Here is a 22,017-nt window from a genome sequence, read left to right as displayed (position 1 = left end):
AAATCGGACATATCGAGTGCATAGAGGAGTTCTGTATCTATAATTCTTAAAATAATTGTTATGCTTTTTGTGAACGTTTATCGTGAGTAATTTAGTAAAATCACCGGAAGTGTTCGGTGGGAATGCTAGTTCTGAACGTCACATGCTAATGTAAAAAGCTGGTTTTTGATATAAATATGAACTTGATTGAACAGACATGCATGTATTGTATAACACAATGTCCTAGGTGTGTCATCTGATGAAGATCATCAAAGGTTAGTGCTGAATTTAGCTATGGTTTGGGTTTATGTGACATGATATGCTAGCTTGAAAAATGGCTGTGTGATTATTTCTGGCTGGGTACTCTGCTGACATAATCTAATGTTTTGCTTTCGCTGTAAAGCCTTTTTGAAATCGGACAGTTTGGTTAGATAAAGGAGAGTCTTGTCTTTAAATAGCTGTAAAATAGTCATATGTTTGAAAAGTGTAAGTTTTCGGATTTAGAGGAGTTTGAATTTCGCGCCCCGCCCATCATTGGATATTGGAGCAGACGTTCCGCTAGCGGAACGTGTAGATGTAAGAGGTTAATTTTGCTCACACTTGAGAGGGAATGTCATTCCAGTTAATGTGGTCTATTGTATTCATTACTCAAACTTAAACTTGTACACTGCCAGCATCTGTGATGATACAGTATGTGCATAGGTGCATGTGATTCAAAAGAAACTGATAAGGTTTCTATGTTTTGGTAGCCAATGCTTGGTTAGGATCTTGTGGCTACTACATGTGAAAGTTGAATATGTTTGGAAACAGAATTTCAAATCATTGAACAAACTTCAATTCTTGAATTACAGAGAAAATATTCAATTGCTTGTAATCCAACTGAAGAAATGTAGGTGGGTAATTCCCCTCCGAAAATGGGTTGTATTTACATTAAATATTAGTTTGGATTTGTTATTTATTAAGTTTAATCAAAGGGGAAACGTAAGTTGAGTGTTGAATGAAATAAGTTGCAACTTGAAATATAGGTTTGGTAATAATCCAATAAAACAGTTGGCAATGAATCATATATTTGAATTCAACACATACAGTATTTTTCCATTTAAAAAACTTAACTCATTTACTTGTAAGCAGTTGAAGATTTTTTTTTAGGTTTATCCAAAGAGTCATTTTTAACAGTGTATGTAACTGCTGTCATGATCCCTCTCTCATACCAACATGACCTTACACTGACTCATTGAATTATTTTTTATTGTTTATTTCACTTTTGTTTATCTATTTTACTTACTTCGGCAATGTAAACATATGTTTCCCATGCCAATAAAGCCATTACATTTAATTGAGAGAGAGAGTGAGAGAGAGAGATAGAAGGCTAAGAGAGATAGGCTCTGATCTTTCTCTTTTTGAATTGCCAGTGTCTGATTCATTGAGAAATCATCCAGAAAAACATGATGAAACATACATCTCCAAGGGAGATCGAATTAAAGAGCATTTTCAGGGACAATAAAGCCTGGCCAAGTAATGACCTTGGGCTTTGTTCCCCGTAATAGCTAACCAATGAAACACTTTCAGGGGAGAGCTGTGAATGCCACCATAACATGATGGACAGAGATAGAAGTAGAGGAAATTGATGGATAAATACAGATGGCTTTGTCACTAGGCTAGGCTTTATTGTTATTTCCTAGACAGAGGAGAACATGTGCAGGCTTATTTCCCAATGGCACCTTATTCTCTTTAAAGTGCACTACTTTTGACCAGGACCCAAAAGTAGTGCACTATATATGGAATAGGGTGCCATCTGGAATGCGGCCACAGACATCTCTACAGACAGCCAGCTAGCCAGTCAGGTCTGAAAGGAACTCAGCCATTATTACCGGAGGAAAATAGCTGGGTTTTGTCATCGCTCACCATGCTCAGTCTTTGACACCAGGATGATAGGCTAAGTACACAAAAAGCTGATGAAATTGTTTTATCCATTTAAAACGCTTAATGTAACATGTGCAATGTGTGTGTGTGTGTTTGTCATTTGAGAGGCTGTATTATAACTGTATGTCTGGAAGTCTTTGTGTTTGGGTCTTCTGAAAGAGGTTTGTGCTTTTCTTAGCAGTGGCTGGTTGAAGAGGATATGGCCATTAGAACCAGAGAAGAGAGCCACAATGTGCGATTAATGTATAGAGAGACCGTACACCTTACTTTTTGGATTGTCTGGATTTGTTACAGGTCAGGCCTGTGCTGTTGTTAGCATTGGCTATGACCATCAACACACAATGGTGTTAGCCTCAGTCTAGTAACCGTTTAGGACCAGAGGGCCAGACTCTGTCTACATCCCAAATGTCGCTCTATCCCCTTTATAGTGTACCTTTGACCAGGGCCCTACGGGTTGCACCCTCTGCGGCTCTGCCATTGGCATCAGTGTAGCATAGTATCCGTTTAGCACCAGAGAGCCAGACTGTGTGACTGTTCCTGTACCTGTCCCTGGCCTGAGCACTCCCCATAGCCCCTCTCCACTGGGAGTCCCAGACAGACATTACTAATCCATCTCACAGCTGGGGGGCTGATCAGGGGGAACTAGCCGCTCCGCTGTCCAACAGTTAATTTTCCCGTCACTTCCGATTCCTCGACATGACAATTTCCCCGAACAATGGGTGGGAAGTAGCATCCATCGCAGTGAAAGATGGTCTCTCGCCTTCCCCCCGCCTCCCTTGCCATGGCCATGGAAATAAATGTTTATCACCCCCTCTCAGAGTGCCATTATTAATATCCAATGATTGGTCAGCTAGGTCCTACAACCGTCATGGGCAAGTCCACTGTAACAGAATGGCGCTGAGACTCATTCATTGATTTCAAAGATTAACAAACCATAAAACTCTATGAACAAGTACTACTTGTAAAAATGTACAAATAACATTTTACAAAAACAAGTGCAATGTTTGGTTACAGAATGATGATTTTTGCTGTTCATTATTTTACCAAACTTTGCATCTGCACTTCAAGTAAATGTGTTTTTGTATATTTTTTTTCTGTGTAAATTGTAAATTTGGCATACATTTTAAAGTGAAAAACCTCAGAATAGTTCAGTTTTCTTGGAATTGCCCCAATGTGACCCTCAGTGTGTGTGTGTGTGTCTGTGTGTACAGTCCTTCTATCCCAACCACTGTAAATCCTCCTTGCCTCCTTTACCCAAGCACTGACCTTGTCTCCCACTAGCCGTTAGCGGACGGCTAACGCTCCATCTGATTCAGCAGCTGATTGGCTATGCTATCATTATGCTAATGTTTGTGTGTGTTTTCTCTACCTGGTCCTCCTCTCCTCCTCCTTCTTCGTCGTACTTCAGTATGTTGTCTCTGACATCGTCCTCCGGGTCGATGAGCAGCTGCTTGGCCTGACGTTCCTTATCCCTCCTCTTCATCCACATCACAAAGAACAACACCATCACTACGGAGAGGGGGGAGGGGAAAATAGGGAGGAGGAGGGGAGGGAGAGAGGGAGGACGAGGGGAGAGAGGAAGGGACAGAGGAAGGAGGGGGAGAGAGAGGAATAATTAGAACTTCACAACCATTTCATTTGAGCAGTGCACATTGCATCCAAGGGCACGTTTACACTACATTCCCTTATCACTAAAGAACACACACACAGGGAGAGAGAGAGAGAGAGAGAGTAGGTAAGGATGAAGGGAACAACATGTAGCTTCAGTTTTTATTCATCCATATTTCTCTGCCATGTTAAAGAGAGGAGGTTTTAAGCTTGAAAGGAGCTTGATCAGCAATTCCCTGCTTTGATCCACATATTCAGTGCATATTTCAGAAGATGGCTGGGTGTGAGGCTGGGTTTGTGATGGGTGCATTAAGGGTGAGGCAGGGGGCTAGGCTGGGGAGGTTGGGGTAGACTGGGCGAGGGGGTTAGAGGGGTGTCAAAGGACTGTAAAAGAGGGAAAGGGGGAGGGAGTTAGGAAGTACCAGTGACGTGTTCAATACGGAAGAGGTCCGATGAAGCGGATGCTAAGCCAAGGAGACTGTTTCGCTATGTTCCGGCATTCATCCGATAACGTTGAGGAGTTTACCACATCAGTCAATGGCTTCTTTAATAAGTGCATCGACGACGTCGTAACCATACGTACAAACCACAACCAGAAGCCATGGATTACAGGCAACATCCGCACTGAGCTAAAGGCTAGAGCTGCCGCATTCAAGGAGAGGGACAGTAATCTGGATGCTTCAAAGAAATCCCGCCACGACCTCCAACAAGCCATCAAACAGGCAAAGCGTCAATATAGGACAAAAATCAAATCCTACTACGCTGGGTCTGATGCACAATGAATGTGGCAGGGCTTGCAAAATTATCAAAGATTACAGGGCAAGCCTGGAGGCAAGCAACACTGAACCATGCATGAGCTGGATGCAGGGATTTCTCCTTAAAAGCAACATTTTTATGGAATGGTCTGCCTATCCATGTGAGAGACATAGACTTGGTCTCGACTAGTGATGCACCGATATGACATTTTTGGCCAATACCGATATCCAATATTTTCTTTGCCAAACAAAAACAACACCGATAACCGATATTTACAATTTTAGCAGCTTTTTAAGCATTCTAGTACAGTTAAATAGTTAACACACACACATGGACGCAGCGGTCTAAGGCACTGCATCTCAGTGCAAGAGGCGTCCCTACAGTCCCTGGTTTAAATCCAGGCTGTATCACATCCGGCCGTGATTGGGAGTCCCATAGTGCGGTGCACAATTTGCCCAGCGTCGTCCAGGCCGTCATTGTAAATAAGAATTTGTTCTGACTTGCCTAGTTAAATAAAGGTTACACACACCAAAAAGTTATTTTGTTGGCATTTACGGATGTCCCCATTACCAGTAAAACATAATGAAAACCTATTTCTTTCACCTATTTACTGTGCTGTTTCGTTGTTCATTTGTTCAGTCGTTTCTTTCTCAAACAGGATTTATATGGAACGCAGTTTGGGTCTTTGCGTGTCAAAAAAAGATACACGTCAAATAGTGTCAAATAACACAACATCTGTTTCAGTAGCTATAGTTAGCTAGCTAACTATATAGCTAGGTGTCATCATCTAAAATTACTCTAATTTATAAGACAGTTCTTATTTGATTAATGGTGGTCGGACCCATCTATGTGAAGCTAGCCACAATAAGGATTAGTCACAATAGTGAACTTTGCGGTTAGCATTCAAAATAAAAGTATGGCATAATTATACTATTTGTATTCATTTGCATTACTGTCAATGACATACTTATATTTTGAAAGCAAACCGCAAATTCCACTATTGTGCCTAATCCTTATTGTGGCTAGCTTCACAACACATTACTCGGTGCGGTCGAGCATCGCTAGCCAGATGAAGCTAGCTGGCTGCTTATAACGTTAACTTTGGGCAACAGGGTTAAGTTGCTGACTAGCTATTTATTTTCATGAACTGAAGTTAAATTTCAATAGGCGAACAACAAGTGGCAACCTAGCTAATTCTTACTCACAAGGATTCCTAAATCATTGGTAAGAATAATGAAAATGACTGCAGGTTCTACTGGTCAGTTTTCAGGCTGGTTGTATTGGTGCTAGCTAGGTACCAAGCTAAAGCTAGCTACCCCAGAAGTTGCGGTCGAACAAATGATGCTTTATTACCAACGCGGTATTGTAAACACATCGTTCGTGGCCGGTGTTTGCAGACTTTTTTGTATAGCTTTGACAGTGCTACTGTATCTTTTTTGATACGCAAAGACCCAAACGGCATTCCATAGTATTGTAACGACCCTGGGTTTATAAGCGCGGAAATCGACTCTGCCGGACGAGTATGCTTTTGCGGCTCAGTCGATAGCGCGCCGGACTTCAGGCTTGATGGTCGAGGGTTCGAGACCTGCTCCCTGCCTGCTGTTTCATTACACTGGTGTCAGAAGTGGGATCGGACCTTGCATCCACGACAGTGCGTGTGCTTGGCCGGTGAGCGCGTTCCTGTAAGACGTAGAGTCGCAAGCTAGCGCGAGGACGCGCTCTTTGAAAGGAGGGACCCTGGGTTAATAAGCGCAGAAATCGACTCTGCGGGATGAGCATGCCTTTGCGGCACAGTCGATAGCGCGCCGGACTATGGGCTTGAAGGTCGAGGGTTCGAAACCTGCTCCCTGCCTGCTGTTTCATTACAGTATGTATGTCGTGAAGTTAATAGCAGTGACGCAATTACTGTGTAACTCTGGTAGTGTGTACCGGTGCTCGACTGGTCGGAGAAAGCCAACATCTCCCACGACAGAGAATGGTTGATTGTCAAGGGCAATGAATTCCATTATCTTGGCTTTAATGTATTTCACCTTTGAGTTGTGTAGCTGAAATTTTGTTACTCTTTCAAATGACTGCTAGATCCACACAGCAGTCATTGTGGGCTAGTTTAGGAATGCTGTGTTGCACGTATAGCGCAACATTTTACGTGGCGTCATTACATCATGTACCTACGTTATATAGGTATGCACGTCAGCTTTGACATCGGTTTTGCACATCGGGCGTTAAACTAGACATCGGCCAATACCGATGTTGGCATTTTTAGCTAATATCGTCTGATTTCGATATGTTCACCGATATATCATCATCCCTAGTCTCGACCTTTAAGTCTTTACTGAAGTCTCATCTCTTCAGTAGGTCCTATATTTGAATGTAGTCTGGCCCAGGGGTGCGAAGGTGAACGGCAAGGCACTGGAGCGATGAACCACCTTTGCCGTCTCTGCATGGCTGGCTCCCCTCTCTCGACTGGGATTCTCTGCCTCTGACCCAATTACAGGGGTTGAGTCACTGGCGTACCATGCTGTCCCTAGGAGGGGTGTGTCACTTGAGTGGGTTGAGTCACAGACGTGATCTTCCTGTCTGGTTTTGCGCCCCCCTCGGGCTCGTGCGGTGGAGAAGATCGTTGTAGGCTATACTCAGCCTTGTCTCAGGGTAGTAAATTGGTGGTCTATTGATATCCCTCTAGTGGTGTGGTGGCTGTGCTTTGGCAAAGTGGGTGGCCCTGTCCGGGGGTATCGTCGGACGGGGCCACAGCGTCCCCTACCCACCCCTGTCTCAGCCTCCAGTATCTATGCTGCAATAGTCTGTGTGCCGGGGGGCTAGGGTCAGTCTGTTATATGTGGTGTAATTATTCTGTCTTATCTGGTGTCCTGTGTGAATTTAAGTATACTCCCTCTAATTCTCTCCCTCCCCTCCCATAGGACCTGAGCCCGAGGACATGCCTCAGTACTACCTGGCCTGATGACTCCTGCAATTCCCCAGTCCACCTGGTCGCGCTGCTGCTCCAGTTTCAACTGTTCTGCCTGCGGCTATGGAACCCTGACCTGTTCCCCAGACGTGCTACCTTGCCCTGGACCTGCTGTTTTCGACTCTCTCTCTCTACCGCACCTGCTAACTCAACCTTCTGAATGCTTGGCTATGAAAAGCCAACTGACATTTATTCCTGAGGTACTGACCTGTTGCACCCTCTACAACCACTGTGATTATTATTTGACCCTGATGGTCATCTATGAATGTTTGAACATCTTGAAGAACTATTTGGCCTTATTGGCCATGCACATTTATAATCTCTACCCGGCACAGCCAGAAGAGGACTGGCCACCCCTCAGAGCCTGGTTCCTCTCTAGGTTTCTTCCTAGTTTCCCACCTTTCCTTCTACATCTGCATTGTTTGCTGTTTGGGGTTTTGGGCTGGGTTTCTGTATAGCACTTCTTTTATAGACATCTGCTGATGTAAAAAGGGTTTTTAAATACATTTGATTGATGAGCACACCAGCTCTTCCGGATGACTGTGTGATTTCACTCTGCGTAGCCAATGTGAGTAAGACATTTAACCCCCTAAGGTAGATGTCCGCGCCCTCGCAGAAATCGAATTAACATAATAAAAAATCCCCCCCAAAATGTCAATTTAAGATAGACACTATATGTACAATATTACGTGGGCAGCCCTTCAGATTAGTGGAATCAGCCACACCCGTTGCGGACAGGTGTATAAAATCGAGCACACAGCCTGGCAATCTCCATAGACAAACATTGGCAGGAGAATGGCCTAACTGAAGAGCTCAGTGACTTTCAATGTGGCACCGTCATAGGATGCTACCTTTCCAAGTGTCGGCTTGAGTGGTGTAAAGCTTGTCGCCATTGGACGCTGAAGCAGTGGAAACGGCGGACGAATCTGGGTTTGGCTGATGCAAGGACAACGCTACCTGCCCGAATGCATAGTGCCAACTGTAAATCTTGGTGGAGGAGGAAAAATGGTTTGGGGCTGTTTTTCATGGTTTGGGCTAGACCCCTTAGTTCCAGAGAAGGGGAATCTTAATGCTACAGCATTCAATGACATTCATTCTGTCCTTCCAACTTTGTGGCAACAGTTTGGGGAAGGCCTTTTCCTGTTCCAGCATGACAATGCTTCCGTGCACAAAGTGAGGTCCATACAGAAATGGTTTGTTGAGATCGGTGTGGAAGAACTTGACTGGACAGAGCCCTGACCTCAACCCCATCAAACACCATTGGGATGAATTGGAATACCGACTGCGAGCCAGGCCTAATGGCCCAACATCAGTGCCCAACCTCACTAATGTTCTTGTGGCTGAATGGAAGCAAGTCCACGCAGCAATGTTCCAAGATCTAGTGGAAATGCTTCCCAGAAGAGTTGAGCTGTTATAGCAGAAAATGGGGGACCAACTCCATATTAATGCCTATGAATTTGGAATGAGATGTTCGACGAGCTGGTGTCCACATACTTTTGGTCATGTAGCGTATCTGTTCTTTGACATTGGATGTGTCTCAATCCAACGCATCCGCTTATATAACACTTCTGCACCTGCGGTGAAAGGTGACAGAGCTAGAGAGTGTTTGTCAGACCATGAGACATCCTGAAAATTGGTGTTCTCACACAATCGTCTGTAGCATCCGAATGGTTTGGCCTACAAACTATTATGACCTCTTTATGGAAAGATGACACGTGTTACAGCCGATTTGCAAATTTCTGTTTGTAGCATCCGAACAGTTTGGGCTACACACTAATATGACCCCTCTGTGAAAAGGCGAGACTCTCACAAACACATACATGTCAGGCCTCATAAGACTCGTCTGAAGGTTCCCCAGTACCAGTCAAAAAAGTTAATGGGAGTACTGTATATATGGAGACTATTTAGTTACCAAAATATGGGGTTAAATACATGTAAAAAAATGTGGGGTTAAATACATGTAAAAAAATGTATCTTATATCTCTCAGATATAGGATAGACACTTCAGAACAAACTTCCTTTAGATTTGTTTGGGGGGGGGGGAGGGGACTGTTGTTCCATGTAGTGAATCTGTTATTCAATGCGTTTGTATGGGCTAATAGCAGTAAGGCCAAATACAAATTTTCATAAAATAAGTTGTTTATATATATTTTTGATACTTCAAGTGGTCTTAAAATTCACAATCAAATAGCAAAATGATCCTTGGTATGAACTTCTTTTTAAAAAATCTGTAATTTAGTAGTAACCCCCCTCCACTAGTTTAGACAGGATTAAACAGGTTAACATTCTCAAGGCCGCAGGGCCAGATGGAATACCAGGATGTGTACTCAGAGCATGTGCTGACCAGCTGGCAAGTGTCTTCACTAACATTTTCAACCTATCCCTGATCCGGTCTGTAATACCAACTTGTTTCAAGCAGACCACCATAGTCCCCATGCCAAAGAACACCAAGGTAACCTGCCTAAATTAATACCATCCTGTAGCACTCACGTCTATAACCATGAAATGCTTTGAAAGGGTGGTCATGGCTCAACACCATCATTCAAGACACCCTGGACCCACTCCAATTCGCATACCACCCCAACATATCCACAGATGATGGAATCTCTATTGCACTCCATACTGCTCTCAAACACCTACACAAAGGGAATACCTATATAAGAATGCTGTTAATTTACTACAACTCTGATTCAACACCATAGTCCACTCCAAAATCATCACCAACCTCAGGACCCTGGGTCTGAATACCTCCCTCTGCAACTGAATCCTGCTCTTCCTGACGGGCCACCCTCAGGCAATGAGGATAGGTAACACATCCCCAACACTAACCATCAACACGGGGGCCCCTCAGGGGTGTGTGCTTAGTCCCTTCCTGTACTAACTGTTCAGCTATAACTGCGTGGGCGTGCACATCTCCAACACCATCATCAAGTTTGCTGACAACATGACGGTGGTAGAACTGATCACCGACGACGATGAGGCAGCCTACAGAGAGGTCAGAGACCTGGCAGGCACTGTGGTGCCAGGACAACTTCTCCCTCAACGTCAACAAGACAAAGGAGCTGATAGTGGACTACAAGAAATGAAGGGGTGAGCACGCCCCATCTACATTGTTGGGGCTGTAGAGGTGCGGGTCAAAGATTTGGCATGGGCCCTCAGATCCTCAAAAAGTTCTACAGCTGCACCATTGAGAGCATCTTGACTGGCTGCATCATCGCTAGGTACGGCAACTGCAAGGGACTTGACCGTAAGGCGCTACAGAGGGTAGTGAGTATGGCACAGTACATCACTGGGGCTTAGCTCCTTGCCATGGGCTCCTGAGTGGCGCAGCGGTCTAAGGCACTGCGTCTCAGTGCAAGAGGCATCACTAGAGTCCCTGTTTCGAACCCAGGCAGTATCACATCCGGCCGTGATTGGCCCAGGTTTGGCTGGGGTAGGCTGTCATTGTAAATAAGAATTTCTGCTAAATGTGTATCTGTTTTTGTATGTACATTGATTGTTTGAATTTTATGCTACACAAACATAAATAACATACATTTTTCTAAACTAATCCAATCAGATTTTTTGCACCCGTTACATAAATGGTTGTTTCCGTTTAAATTGCTTACTTAGTCTTCTTATAGTGTTCCAAACCCTGACATTAATTATGAATGCAGGTTGCGGGTGAATAACTATTCCAACTGTTCAGCTCGTGCTATATGGGGTGGGTCGAAGGCCTATCCCACCGCAGGGCTTCAAGCTCTGGCTCACCCCCCTTCCCTTACGGATGCACTGTTGGTAGGAAAACAAGTAGAGACCACCCACCAGGCAGTGGCTTTGGTAGACACTGAAGCCTTGGGGTGGTACGAATGAAATGGGGCATTGTCCCCAGACGAAGGGTCCCCCACAACACCTAAGGTCCCGGCGGTAATGGCCTGTCAGCGCTGTGGCACCTTGGGCGATGCGCCTAGGGGAGGGGTCTCCTCTGGGCCTCGATGGATGGGTACGGAGTTGATTCGGAAGAGCAGGAGGAAGCTTTTTTGATAAGGACACCCCGTTCCCGTACAAAGGACCGAAGACAGATTTTTTTTTTTTTAACAAAGTACATTTTTAACATGTTTTCCATGTCTTAAAATGTTTTACTTTTGTTTTAAATCATGTGTGCACATTTAATGGCTTTACAGATTGGATATTTGTTTTAAGTACTTTTGTCTTAGGTTGTTTTTATTGTTTCAATCAAGAACACATACTTTTAAACTAATAGATGTAACATTCAATGCTGTTTTGAATGCATATTATGCCGTTTTAAAGTGTACATACGATGATGTAAATATATGAGCTGTGCAAGTGAAATTGTGTTAATACAATTTTACCAAAAGAGAAACAAAACTATTCCAACTGTATCCTAACTATGGCTGGATTCCAATAGGATTTACAAATCACTTTGCAAGCCAGTAGAATGTGACTTGCAGGTAGGGTTGCAAAATTCCAGTTACATTCCTGTTTAATCAGCTTCTTGACATGCCACACCTATTTTTATTCAGGTTAGTTCATAGGAAGAGAGTGTAGATGTGGCATTTTTTTCCATTGTTGAAAGTTATGTGTAAGGTTCAATGCTAACGCAGACAAGGCATGCATTCAAGCTGGGTATTCTATCTGGAAGAATGCTATTGATAGTACCAAATTATTTGCTAGGCACGCATCAAACAAAGAGCATTTTAAATACACTGCACTGTGGAAAGAAACTAGTTTGATGTGCTATGGGAACATCGCTGTCAACACTAATTAATGATGGGTAACTGGCAAGAAATTGCATGTATTTGTCTATGACTATGGACATTATTGAGTTCCTTGTTTCAAACCAGCAACCACTGAGGGGGACATTGGATGCAATAGAGCCAAGAGGGGAGGGGGGCAGTGAACTTTTTGGAATATAGTCTCCGAAAAGACAAGGAACTTGTCAAGGTGTTTAGCACCATATCCCACAACGCTGCAACTCTTCTGAAAAGGTAGGAACAATCTAGCTGGTTAAATCTTGGTGGAATATCCAGTGGTGTCATTTCAGGAAAAACCTAAGCCATGCAATGGCAAAATGACTTCCTTAGCTAGCCTAGGTTTACAACAGCCTTGTTTAGTGTGTAGGGCACTGTCCACGACGCTGTTAAAGCACAGCGGAGATTTTGCTGTTTATTGTGGTATAGCCTGATATAAGCATAATTCCAATCCAAGAAACAAATGACACCCCTGGGTATAGCTACGTATCGATATGTTTCATCATAGAAATAGATACATTATATTATGGTTTTCGTGGTAGCCTATGCTCTTAGAATCTTTTTCCCCAAAATATTTTGTTGGCTGTCCCCATAGGATAATCTTTTTTGGTTGAAGGAAAAACCCTTTTGTGTTCCATGTAGAACCCTCTTTGGAAAGGGTCCTATATCGAACCCAAAAGGGTTCTACCTGGAACCAAAAATGGTTCTTCAAAGGGTTCTCCCATGGGGACAGCCGAAGAAGCCTTTTAGGTTCCAGAAAACCAATACACTGATATTTTTTTGGCATTCGTGGTTGTAAATGGAACTGTATGTATTGGAAATGTGTTTATCGTAGGCTGGCATTGCTTAATTGATTGCGTGGGTCGAATTTTATCCACAGAAGCATATTGCGCCATTTCACAAGGTGTTGCTGAACTCATGAGTGGCATGATTTTCCATGTTTGAAGACAGCTGTGTGTACTTGTCTAAAAGACAAGGCACATTGGCAAATGATATTGGCGTTATGGCTTTCCGATAATTATTTTTGGCCAACCGCGAGTGGAAGTGTCGTACCAGTTTAACTGTGCTATGGTAGAGGAACATTTTGACATCTACAAGGACCAAATGGCTTTGTAACTGTGGTGGTACTATATGTGACTTCAGGAAACTAGGCAGATGCCGTGTGTCACTACTTCAACGGAGAGCCATGTGTTTTTTTGGCAGAAATGCCTTCTGGAACATGTGAACTTCCATGTGCCTTAATAACAAACTTGTATGTAATTTGTAAATACGAATACAATTGTTAAATTATGAGCCTAGTTGGTTTATCCACGAAAAAGCGAGCAACCTTCCCGCTAACCATGATTGGCTCTTGTCTATAATATGAGCTGGTCAGTATGTGTAGTTAATCCTTTCTCATGCTGCTTTTTTGAAAGATAGCATGTAGTAGAGCTGCATAAGTCTACCTACATGTACATATTACCTCAATTACCTCAACTAATCTGTGCCCCCGCACATTGACTCTGTAGCGGTAGCCCTGTATACAGCCTCGTTACTGTTATTTTATTGTTGCTCTTTAATTATTTTTTTTTTTTTTACTTTCATTTATGTTAGTAAATACTTTCTTAACTCTTACTTTCTTAACACTTATTTTTCTTAAAACTGCATTGTTGGTTAAGGGCTTGTAAGTAAGCATTTCACTGTAAGGTCTAGACCTGTTGTATTCTGCGCATTTGACAAATAAAATTATATTTTGATTTGATTTGTTGCTCTCCACTTTCTGGAGGACCGAGTTTTGAAATGAATGGAATTAGAGTATGATAGCTAAGAAGATGGAGAAAATTCTGGCGTTTGATTAAAAATATGCAGACGGAGTTGAAAAGAAAACACTCAGAAGGCTGTTGAAAACACCTGTCTTCTGGATTACATCTTTAAACTAAGGACAACCATGGCATCCGTGACAGAGGGAGAAGCGTCCATCCTTGTATACGGGTAAGAGAGTCTAGCTAGCTACATTTTCAGATATTAAACATTTTTAATTTTGTCAGAAAGTTGATTTCATTTCAAGTTAAAGTGTACTATTAGCTAGCTAGCTAACGTTACTTGTATGATCTATGTAGTAATATTATTTGTATCTCAGAGCCATTTGCATTGCTAAATATAGCCTAATGTTAGCTAGCAAACATTGAACCTGGTTGGTTAGCTACCTGCAGATTCATGCAGGGTAGTAACGTTATGAGTTGGGATTATGGTTCATTGTTTAGCTAGCTAGCTACATGTCTAAACAAAAGACTCCGCTATGCAAGTAACTATTTCAATACCATGTTTATGAAGTCACAGACATAGCTGGTAAATTCACTCTGGCTATCAACTCCGATTTCAGAGCACTCCTGCTTGAGTGTGCCAGAGCACAGAATAACTGACAAATTTACGAATGGCCGGTGTCAGTAAACGTTGGGAAAAAAACGTAATTAAATTGTTGCCAGCAGCACAGTTGCAGTCACCAACGCTCTGGATAACATAAACAGCCTAACCAGCTCTGCTAGGGCGAGTAAAATGGTCAGAGTGAGCTCTTCTCTCATTTGTGTCTGGAAATAGCTAGCAAGCTAGCCAACGTTAGCCAGTTAGCTTGTGTGCTTGACTTCTGTTGTTAGGCCAGAGCGTCCAGTGTGCGCTCTGAACTCTCTGAGAGCGAAACGCTCTGAATTTACGAACGGACAATCTGACAACGCTCTGAGATAACGAACGCCCAGAGCACACTCTGGCACTCTCGATTAAATTTATGAACATACCCGTAGTATAAGCCAGCCTTTAGTCTTGACATTTTTGGTTGTTTAGTACACATGTGAATCCTTAACCTCTCTGGCGCATGTGGGACGAACTCGTCCCACCTACGTAACAGCCACTGAAATCCAGTGGCGCGATTTTTGAATCGTTAGAAATACTATTACTTCAATTTCTCAAACATATGACTATTTTACAGCTATTTAAAGACAAGAATCTCGTTAATCTAACCCCACTGTCCGATTTCAAAAAGGCTTTACAACGAAAGCAAAACATTAGATTATGTCAGCAGAGTGCCCAGCCAGAAAAAATCAGACACCCATTTTTCAAGCTAGCATATCATGTCACATAAACCCAAACCACAGCTAAATGCAGCACTAACCTTTTATGATCTTCATCAGATGACACACCTAGGACATTGTGTTATACAATACATGCATGTCTGTTCAATCAAGTTCATATTTATATCAAAAAACAGCTTTTTACATTAGCATGTGACGTTCAGAAAAAGCATAACCCCCGCAAACTTCCGGGAAATTTACTAACAGTTTGCTAAATTACTCACGATAAACGTTCACAAAAAGCATAACAATTATTTTAAGAATTATAGATACATTACTCCTCTATGCACTCGATATGTCCGATTTTAAAATAGCTTTTCGGATGAAGCACATTTTGCAATAATCTAAGTACATAGCCCGGCACCACAGGGCTAGCTATTTAGATACCCACCCAGGTCAGCCTCCACCAAAATCACATTTCCTATAAGAAAAATGTTCTTACCTTGCTTGTTCTTCGTCAGAATACACTGCCAGGACTTCTACTTCAATAACAAATGTTGGTTTGGTCCCAAATAATCCATCGTTATATCCAAACAGCGACGTTTTGTTCGTGAGTTCTAGACACTATCAGAATGCTTCATCACGGTGTCGCGCATGGCGCATTGGCTTGACAAAAATGTCTAAATATTCCATTACCGTACTTCGAAGCATGTCAACCGCTGTTTAAAACCAATTTTTATGCCATTTATCTCGTAGATAAGTGATAATATTCCGACCGGGAATATGCATTGAGCCTAAACAGCCGAATAAAATTTCTCCTCAGGAGCGAATCGTGCATGCGCCTCATTCAAAGGTCCTCTGAGCAGCCACTTACAAAAGGTGATAATGTGTTTCAGCCTGAGGCTCCCTCGTAAACCTTCAGGTTTTTCGCGGGTTCTGAGAGCCTATTGGAGCCCTGGGAATTGTCACGTTACAGCTAAGATCCTTACTTTTCAATAAAAAGATGCAAGACGCACGACTCCTTGTCAGACAGGGTACTTCCTGCTTGAAACCTTGTCAGGTTTTTGCCTGCCATAGGAGTTCTGTTATACTCACAGACACCATTCAAACAGTTTTAGAAAATTCTGAGTGTTTTCTATCCAAACCTGAACAATAATATGCATATTCTAGCTTCTGAGTTGGTGTAGGAGGCAGTTAAAAAAGGGCACATATTTTTTCCAAAATTCTCAATACTGCCCCCTATCCCAAACAGGTTTTAAAGAGATAGGTGGGGCTAAAGCTTAAAAGGATATGAGCGATGCTGAATGGGTGTAGACAAAGAAGAGCTCTCTAGTAGGTACCAAAACATTCAAGGGCGATTTTCTCAAAAGTGAGGTTACAAGTTTATCAACTTTCAAAGCAGAATTACTTTCCCATTGTTCCTCAACTGTAGTGTATGATATACCATTTTCTAGCTCTGTCGAGAAAGGTAGTGATGTTACGTTTGATGCTGGTGTTCCCGAGGCATGCGTCAACATTGCTAAGCAGTGTACTTTGAAGCAGTGTGCCGATGCCTGTATCCTTTTATTAGAAGCACATGATCAATGGCGTCCGAAGCTTCGTTTGGTCGAACAACCACCTAATTGGTTTGGTATAAGAAAAAAAGGCTACGCTGCGCACAAACTATGGGGTATGGGACGTCATCTATAATAATTTGGCTGCTCTAAATTATTTTGATCAGGAGGTGCCACTAGTGTACACTATGTTGATCAAAGCCTCGTAATGAACCTGTTTTTGACACAATTGGTTGGAAACTCTCGATGCTTCAGGAAGCTTCATTTCTCCATCACTAGAGAAAGGTACTATCTGAGGTATGTACTTTGGTACAATTATGTACCTACAGTATAACTAAAAGTACAAAGGAGGTCAGGGTACCACCCCAGTGACAAGCGGTTGTACCCCTTTAGGAACAAATCCAAACATTTATTTATGAGATTGTACTGGAGCTATAAAAAGACCCTGCTAGGAGAATGGGTGAGATAAGGCAGGGGATATGGCTGTGTGCTGTTAGTGTTGGTGTGTGCAAGTCTGCTTGAGTGTGTGGATAAGCCTGTCCTAGCCTGTATAACCAGACTCACCTAGCAGTATGATGATACAGATGAGGATAGCGATGATGGCTCCAGTGCCCAGCCCTGCTGCGATGATGCGTTCCATGTCCACACAGTCTCCATGGTGATCACACTGACACACCTTGACCTGCAGGAAGGATGTATTGGACATGGGCAGGTTGCCTGAGTCTGTGATGATGATAGGAACCTCGTAGATACCGCTCTCCAGAAAACCTATCCGCAGCCTGATCTGAGCATATTCACCTGGGATAGGGACACACAGAGAGAGGGGGAGGAAAAGAGAGAGGGAGGAAGAGAGAGAGAGAGAGGCGGGGAGGAAAAGAGAGTTTGTGGGGAGTTACAGATGGAGGTAGAGAGTTTTAGAGACAAAAGACAGGAAATAAGAGAGCGGGCAAGGGAGAGTAATAGAGGGAAGGATAAAGAAAGAAAGAGAGTGAGATGAAGAATGTTCAACAAGTTATTTTGTCATGCCAATAAAACATTTTTTGAATTCAATTCAGTTGAGAAAAAGAAATGGAGCGAAAGAGGGGAAAAAGCAGACACACTAACCATTGAGGCGTGTGAGAGTCCAGTTCCTGCGTGCATCTGCCGGCCGCTTGGCCAGTTCGAAGGCGAAGGGGCCGGCGCTAGGGGTCAGATCGGGGTCACTAGCAGTGATGTTGATGGTGTTGGGCTCAGGCTTCTCACACATCTCCACCTCCGGAGGGAAGACATGAGGAGCATTGTCATTTATGTCCAACAGGTACATCTGTAATGTACCTGTACCACTGGCTGGGGGGATGCCTGAGAGAGGGAGGATAAAGGGATGGAGGAAAGAGAGATGGAGAGACTAGTGAGATAAGCAAAGTGAAGAAAAAGGCACCTTACATAGGCAGGAATAATAAAACAATTACAAAACTGTACTGAACTATATGTTAAAAGGAGCACATTACAGCACTCAACACAAACAGGATTCATGCTGTCATACATAATATTATGTCACACCCCAAACCATATTGCAACACTCAAATTTCTTAAAAAAACACTCCGTCAACAGCTACATATGACTTCAGTGAAACTAACCTCCTAAATAAGAGATGAGAGGAATGTATGATCAAACACATCAGGAGGGTGAGTAAGAGAATGAGGGAGAGGGATATCAGTATGTTAGGGAGGCTGCCTGAGGCACGTGTGTGTGTGTGTGTGTGTGTGTGTGTGTGTGTGTGTGTGTGTGTGTGTGTGTGTGTGTGTGTGTGTGTGTGTGTGTGTGTGTGTGTGTGTGTGTGTGTGTGTGTGTGTGTGTGTGTATTTGCCAAAAGCACAATGAAGAGCTCAGTCAGAATTGAGCTGAGACACAGCATGGGCTTTCTGTGTGTGAGTGGTGTTTTTAGATAATGTGTATGTGAACACTAGCTTGTGTGCTCATGTGTATACATATAATTTTTTGTAGTAGTACTACCATTGTCATCTGATATTTTCCTTTCTTTTTTGGGGGGGAGCAACAAAATATTTATCTTATCGTGCCAAGAAAGTGAGTAAAACTAAATGGATTGTAATTTAATTGAATTCATGTGAATAGTGAGATTTAGCTCTAAGTGCTTCTCTGCATGAGTACCACATCCCCCACATAGCTATCCAAAATCAGTACAGGTCCGCCCGCACTCTCACCATTGTCAGTGGCCATGAAGGTGATGTTGTAGAGGTTATTCTTCACATATGGAGACTCTCTGTCCAGCACAGCGATGGTGGAGATCCGCCCGTTTACAGGGTCTATCTTCAGCCAATTAGCAGGGTCGAACACCTTGGCGTACCTTAAAATCAACCAATGAGATGACAGTACACAATTTACCCTTTGCTAAGCCCCGCCCCCCTTGGTTACTGTTGTAACCTCAGACTACATTTTCCCAGGAAGCCCATTTCACCACTCAAACCACTGGTGAAATCCCCTCACAATGATCTCAAACTGTGTTTTTAATATACAAGGAAATTAATCAGGAGTTTGAAAAGACCGGCTGAAATTTCAACCTGTTTTGGCGGGATGGAGATTTGGCTTTCCATGGCAACATCACCATGCGGTAAATTAGTTAATAGACCAATAAGAGAGTTCCAAATCACTCTGCCAAAACCAGCTAATTTTCCCCTTTCCACTCATACCACTCCCAGAGAGTCCAAACAACATTTTGCTTGAGAATTTTTATTTTCTTTTTTTTACCATTTTAATTGAAAACAAATCACAGTAAGGTACTCAATTGGTGCCTAGAAATTATTAGATATTACAATAAAACGGGTGTATTGAACCTTTAAGTGGCTAGCTAGCAATGTTAGGTGGTCAATGAGACAGAGCTAGCAAACAATGTCATTTCAGGAATCACAGTAGCAAGTTCCTCTGGTGCACTGTTCAGTTATTTATCCATTTAAACAATTACTTTTTTAAAGAAAATCTCTCCGTTTTATGCCATTGCCCTCACCAGTTTACATGCATTTGAAACGTGAGCTTATTCGAGGTGTCAGACTTGACGACCGTTCCTATCCATTGGAGCGGTGCGAATGGATAGGAACTTTGTAGCGGGTCAATTACAACACGAAGTAATGCGACACTGTGTAATGCATTTGAAACATACACATTCAACACATAAAAAAACATAATGCTGCGGCAGGTAGACTAGTGGTTAGAGCGTTGGGCCTGTAACCGGAAGGTTGCTAGATCAAATCCCCGAGCTGACAAGGTAAAAATCTGTTGTTCTGCCCCTGAACAAGGCTGTTAACCCACTACTCCTAGGCTGCTGTTGTTGTAAATAAGAATTTGTTCTTAACAGACTTGCCTAGTTAAATGAAGGTTAAATAAAAAAATAATATATAAATATATTAGCTAACATGCACAATGCTGATCTCTCTCTCATCTACTTACCGTATGTTCTGTTGCATGTATCTGTCAGGGTCCTGTGCTGTAAAGGTAGTGAGTAGCGAGCCACCCTGGAGCCCCTCCTCTAGTTTGATGACTTTGGGGTTGGGGGAGAACTCTGGGCTCTCATTGACGTCTGTGATGCGTACAGACACGGTGGCGGTGGACTGACGGGACAGGTGGATACCACGGGCCAGGGAAACCTCATTCTCAGCCAGTACCGTCAGCACGAAAGAACGACTCAGTTCATAGTCTATAGGCTGGAGAGATACACACATACCAGTTAGCCACGCAGTTTACACTTCAATTTGTTTGTAAATCTTACATACCAGAGCTCTCGCTTTGAAAACAGCCGTAATGTACAGCGCCTTCAGAAAGTATTCAAACCCCTTGACTTTTTCCACGTTTTGTTGTGTTATAGCCTAAATTAAACATTTATTAAATTGCGATTTGACACAATACTCCATAACGTCAAAGCAGAATTTTTTTTAGAAAATTAGAAAAAGTTTTTAGAAATGTTTACAAATGAATTAAAAATGAAAATCTGAAATGTCTTGAGTCAAGTATTCAACCCCTTTGTTATGGAAAGCCGAAATAAGTTCAGGAGTAAAAATGCTCTGAACAAGTCACATAGGTTGCATGGACTCACTTGAGCATGGTGAAGTTATTCACTACACTTTGGATGGTGTATCAGTCCACCCAGTCACTATAAAGACACAGGCATCCTTCCTAACTCAGCTGCCGGAGAGGAAGGAAACCGCTAACGTATTTCACCATGAAGGAAACCGCAAAGAGATTTCACCATGATTTCACCAAAACAATGTGGCAAAGAAAGGAACTTTATTTCCTGAATACAAAGCCTTATGTTTGGGGCAAATCTAATGCAACACATTACTGAGTAACACTCTTCATATTTTTAAGCGTGGTGGTGGCTGCATGATGTTATGGGTATGCTTGTCATCGGCAAGGACTAGGGAGTTTTTTTATGACTAAAAAGACATGGAATAGAGCTAAGCACAGGCAAAATCCTAGAGGAAAACCTGCTTCAGTCTGCTTGCCAACAGACACTGGGAGACAAATTCACCTTTCAGCAGGACAATAACCTAAAATACAAGGCCTAATATACAGTACACTGGAGTTGCTTACCAAGATGACATTAAATGTTCCTGAGTGGCCTAGTTACAGTTTTGACTTAAATCAGCTTTAAAATATATGGCAAGACTTGAAAATGGCTGTCTAGCAATGATCAACAACCAATTTGACAGAGCTTGAAGAATTTTTCAAAGATTAATGTGCAAACATTGTATAATCCAGGTTTGCAAAGCTCTTAGAGACTTACCCAGAAAGACTCACAGCTGTAATCACTGCCAAATATGATTCTAACACATATTTACCCAGGGATGTGAATACTTATGTAAATTAGATATTTCTGTATTTAATTTTGAATACATTTGCAAAAATGTCTAAAAACATGTTTTCACTTCGTGTGTAGATGGGTAAGAAAAAAAATCTATTTAATCAATTTTGCATTCAGGCTGTAACACAACAAAATGTAGAATAAGTCAATGGGTATGAATAATTTCTGAAGGTACTCCGTCTGTGCTGTATCTCTGTCTCTTTGTCTGCATGTATATACAGGTATGTGGTGTAAAAGTTAATTTTCCATTCATAAAAAATACATTGGAAATATTACTCATCAGAGCTGTGTAAATCCATACCTTAAGCACAGTGACCAGTCCCTCATTGGTGGTGAGGTCAGTGGGGATGGAGAAGCGTCCAGTGGGGTCTCCAGCTGTGATCCTGTACACAGTGCTCCACTGTGCACTGTGGGGCTGGTCCTTATCTGTTACTGTCAGATTAGCTACGATCACATTCACACGGTTCTCCTGCACCTCTCCATAGAACTACAGAGGGAGGGGAAGTAAGAGAGAGAGAGGCGGGAGTGAAAGATGAAAATATTGCTCAATAATATGAGAAAGATAGTCTCTATTGATAAAACATT

The 22,017-nt window shown here is 42.5% G+C and overlaps 1 protein-coding gene across 1 annotated transcript in view; it reads right to left on the bottom strand.

The window, feature by feature from the left end:
- LOC115192305 (cadherin-2) overlaps positions 1–22,017 on the bottom strand; it is a 95,148-nt gene that overhangs the window by 17,269 nt on the left and 55,862 nt on the right. The window contains exons 9-14 of the mRNA XM_029750643.1: positions 21,734–21,919; positions 20,022–20,275; positions 18,782–18,924; positions 17,684–17,917; positions 17,144–17,377; positions 3,272–3,411 (exon numbers count right to left, since the gene is read on the bottom strand). Coding sequence (XP_029606503.1) covers positions 3,272–3,411; positions 17,144–17,377; positions 17,684–17,917; positions 18,782–18,924; positions 20,022–20,275; positions 21,734–21,919 — 1,191 coding nt within the window. The remainder of the gene's footprint in view (positions 1–3,271; positions 3,412–17,143; positions 17,378–17,683; positions 17,918–18,781; positions 18,925–20,021; positions 20,276–21,733; positions 21,920–22,017) is intronic.

The sequence above is a fragment of the Salmo trutta genome, chromosome 4 (assembly GCF_901001165.1).
Source record: "Salmo trutta chromosome 4, fSalTru1.1, whole genome shotgun sequence".
Classification (NCBI taxonomy): Eukaryota; Metazoa; Chordata; class Actinopteri; order Salmoniformes; family Salmonidae; genus Salmo; species Salmo trutta.
Note: the sequence above shows the minus strand (reverse complement) of the source record. Positions and strands in the feature narration are given on the sequence as shown.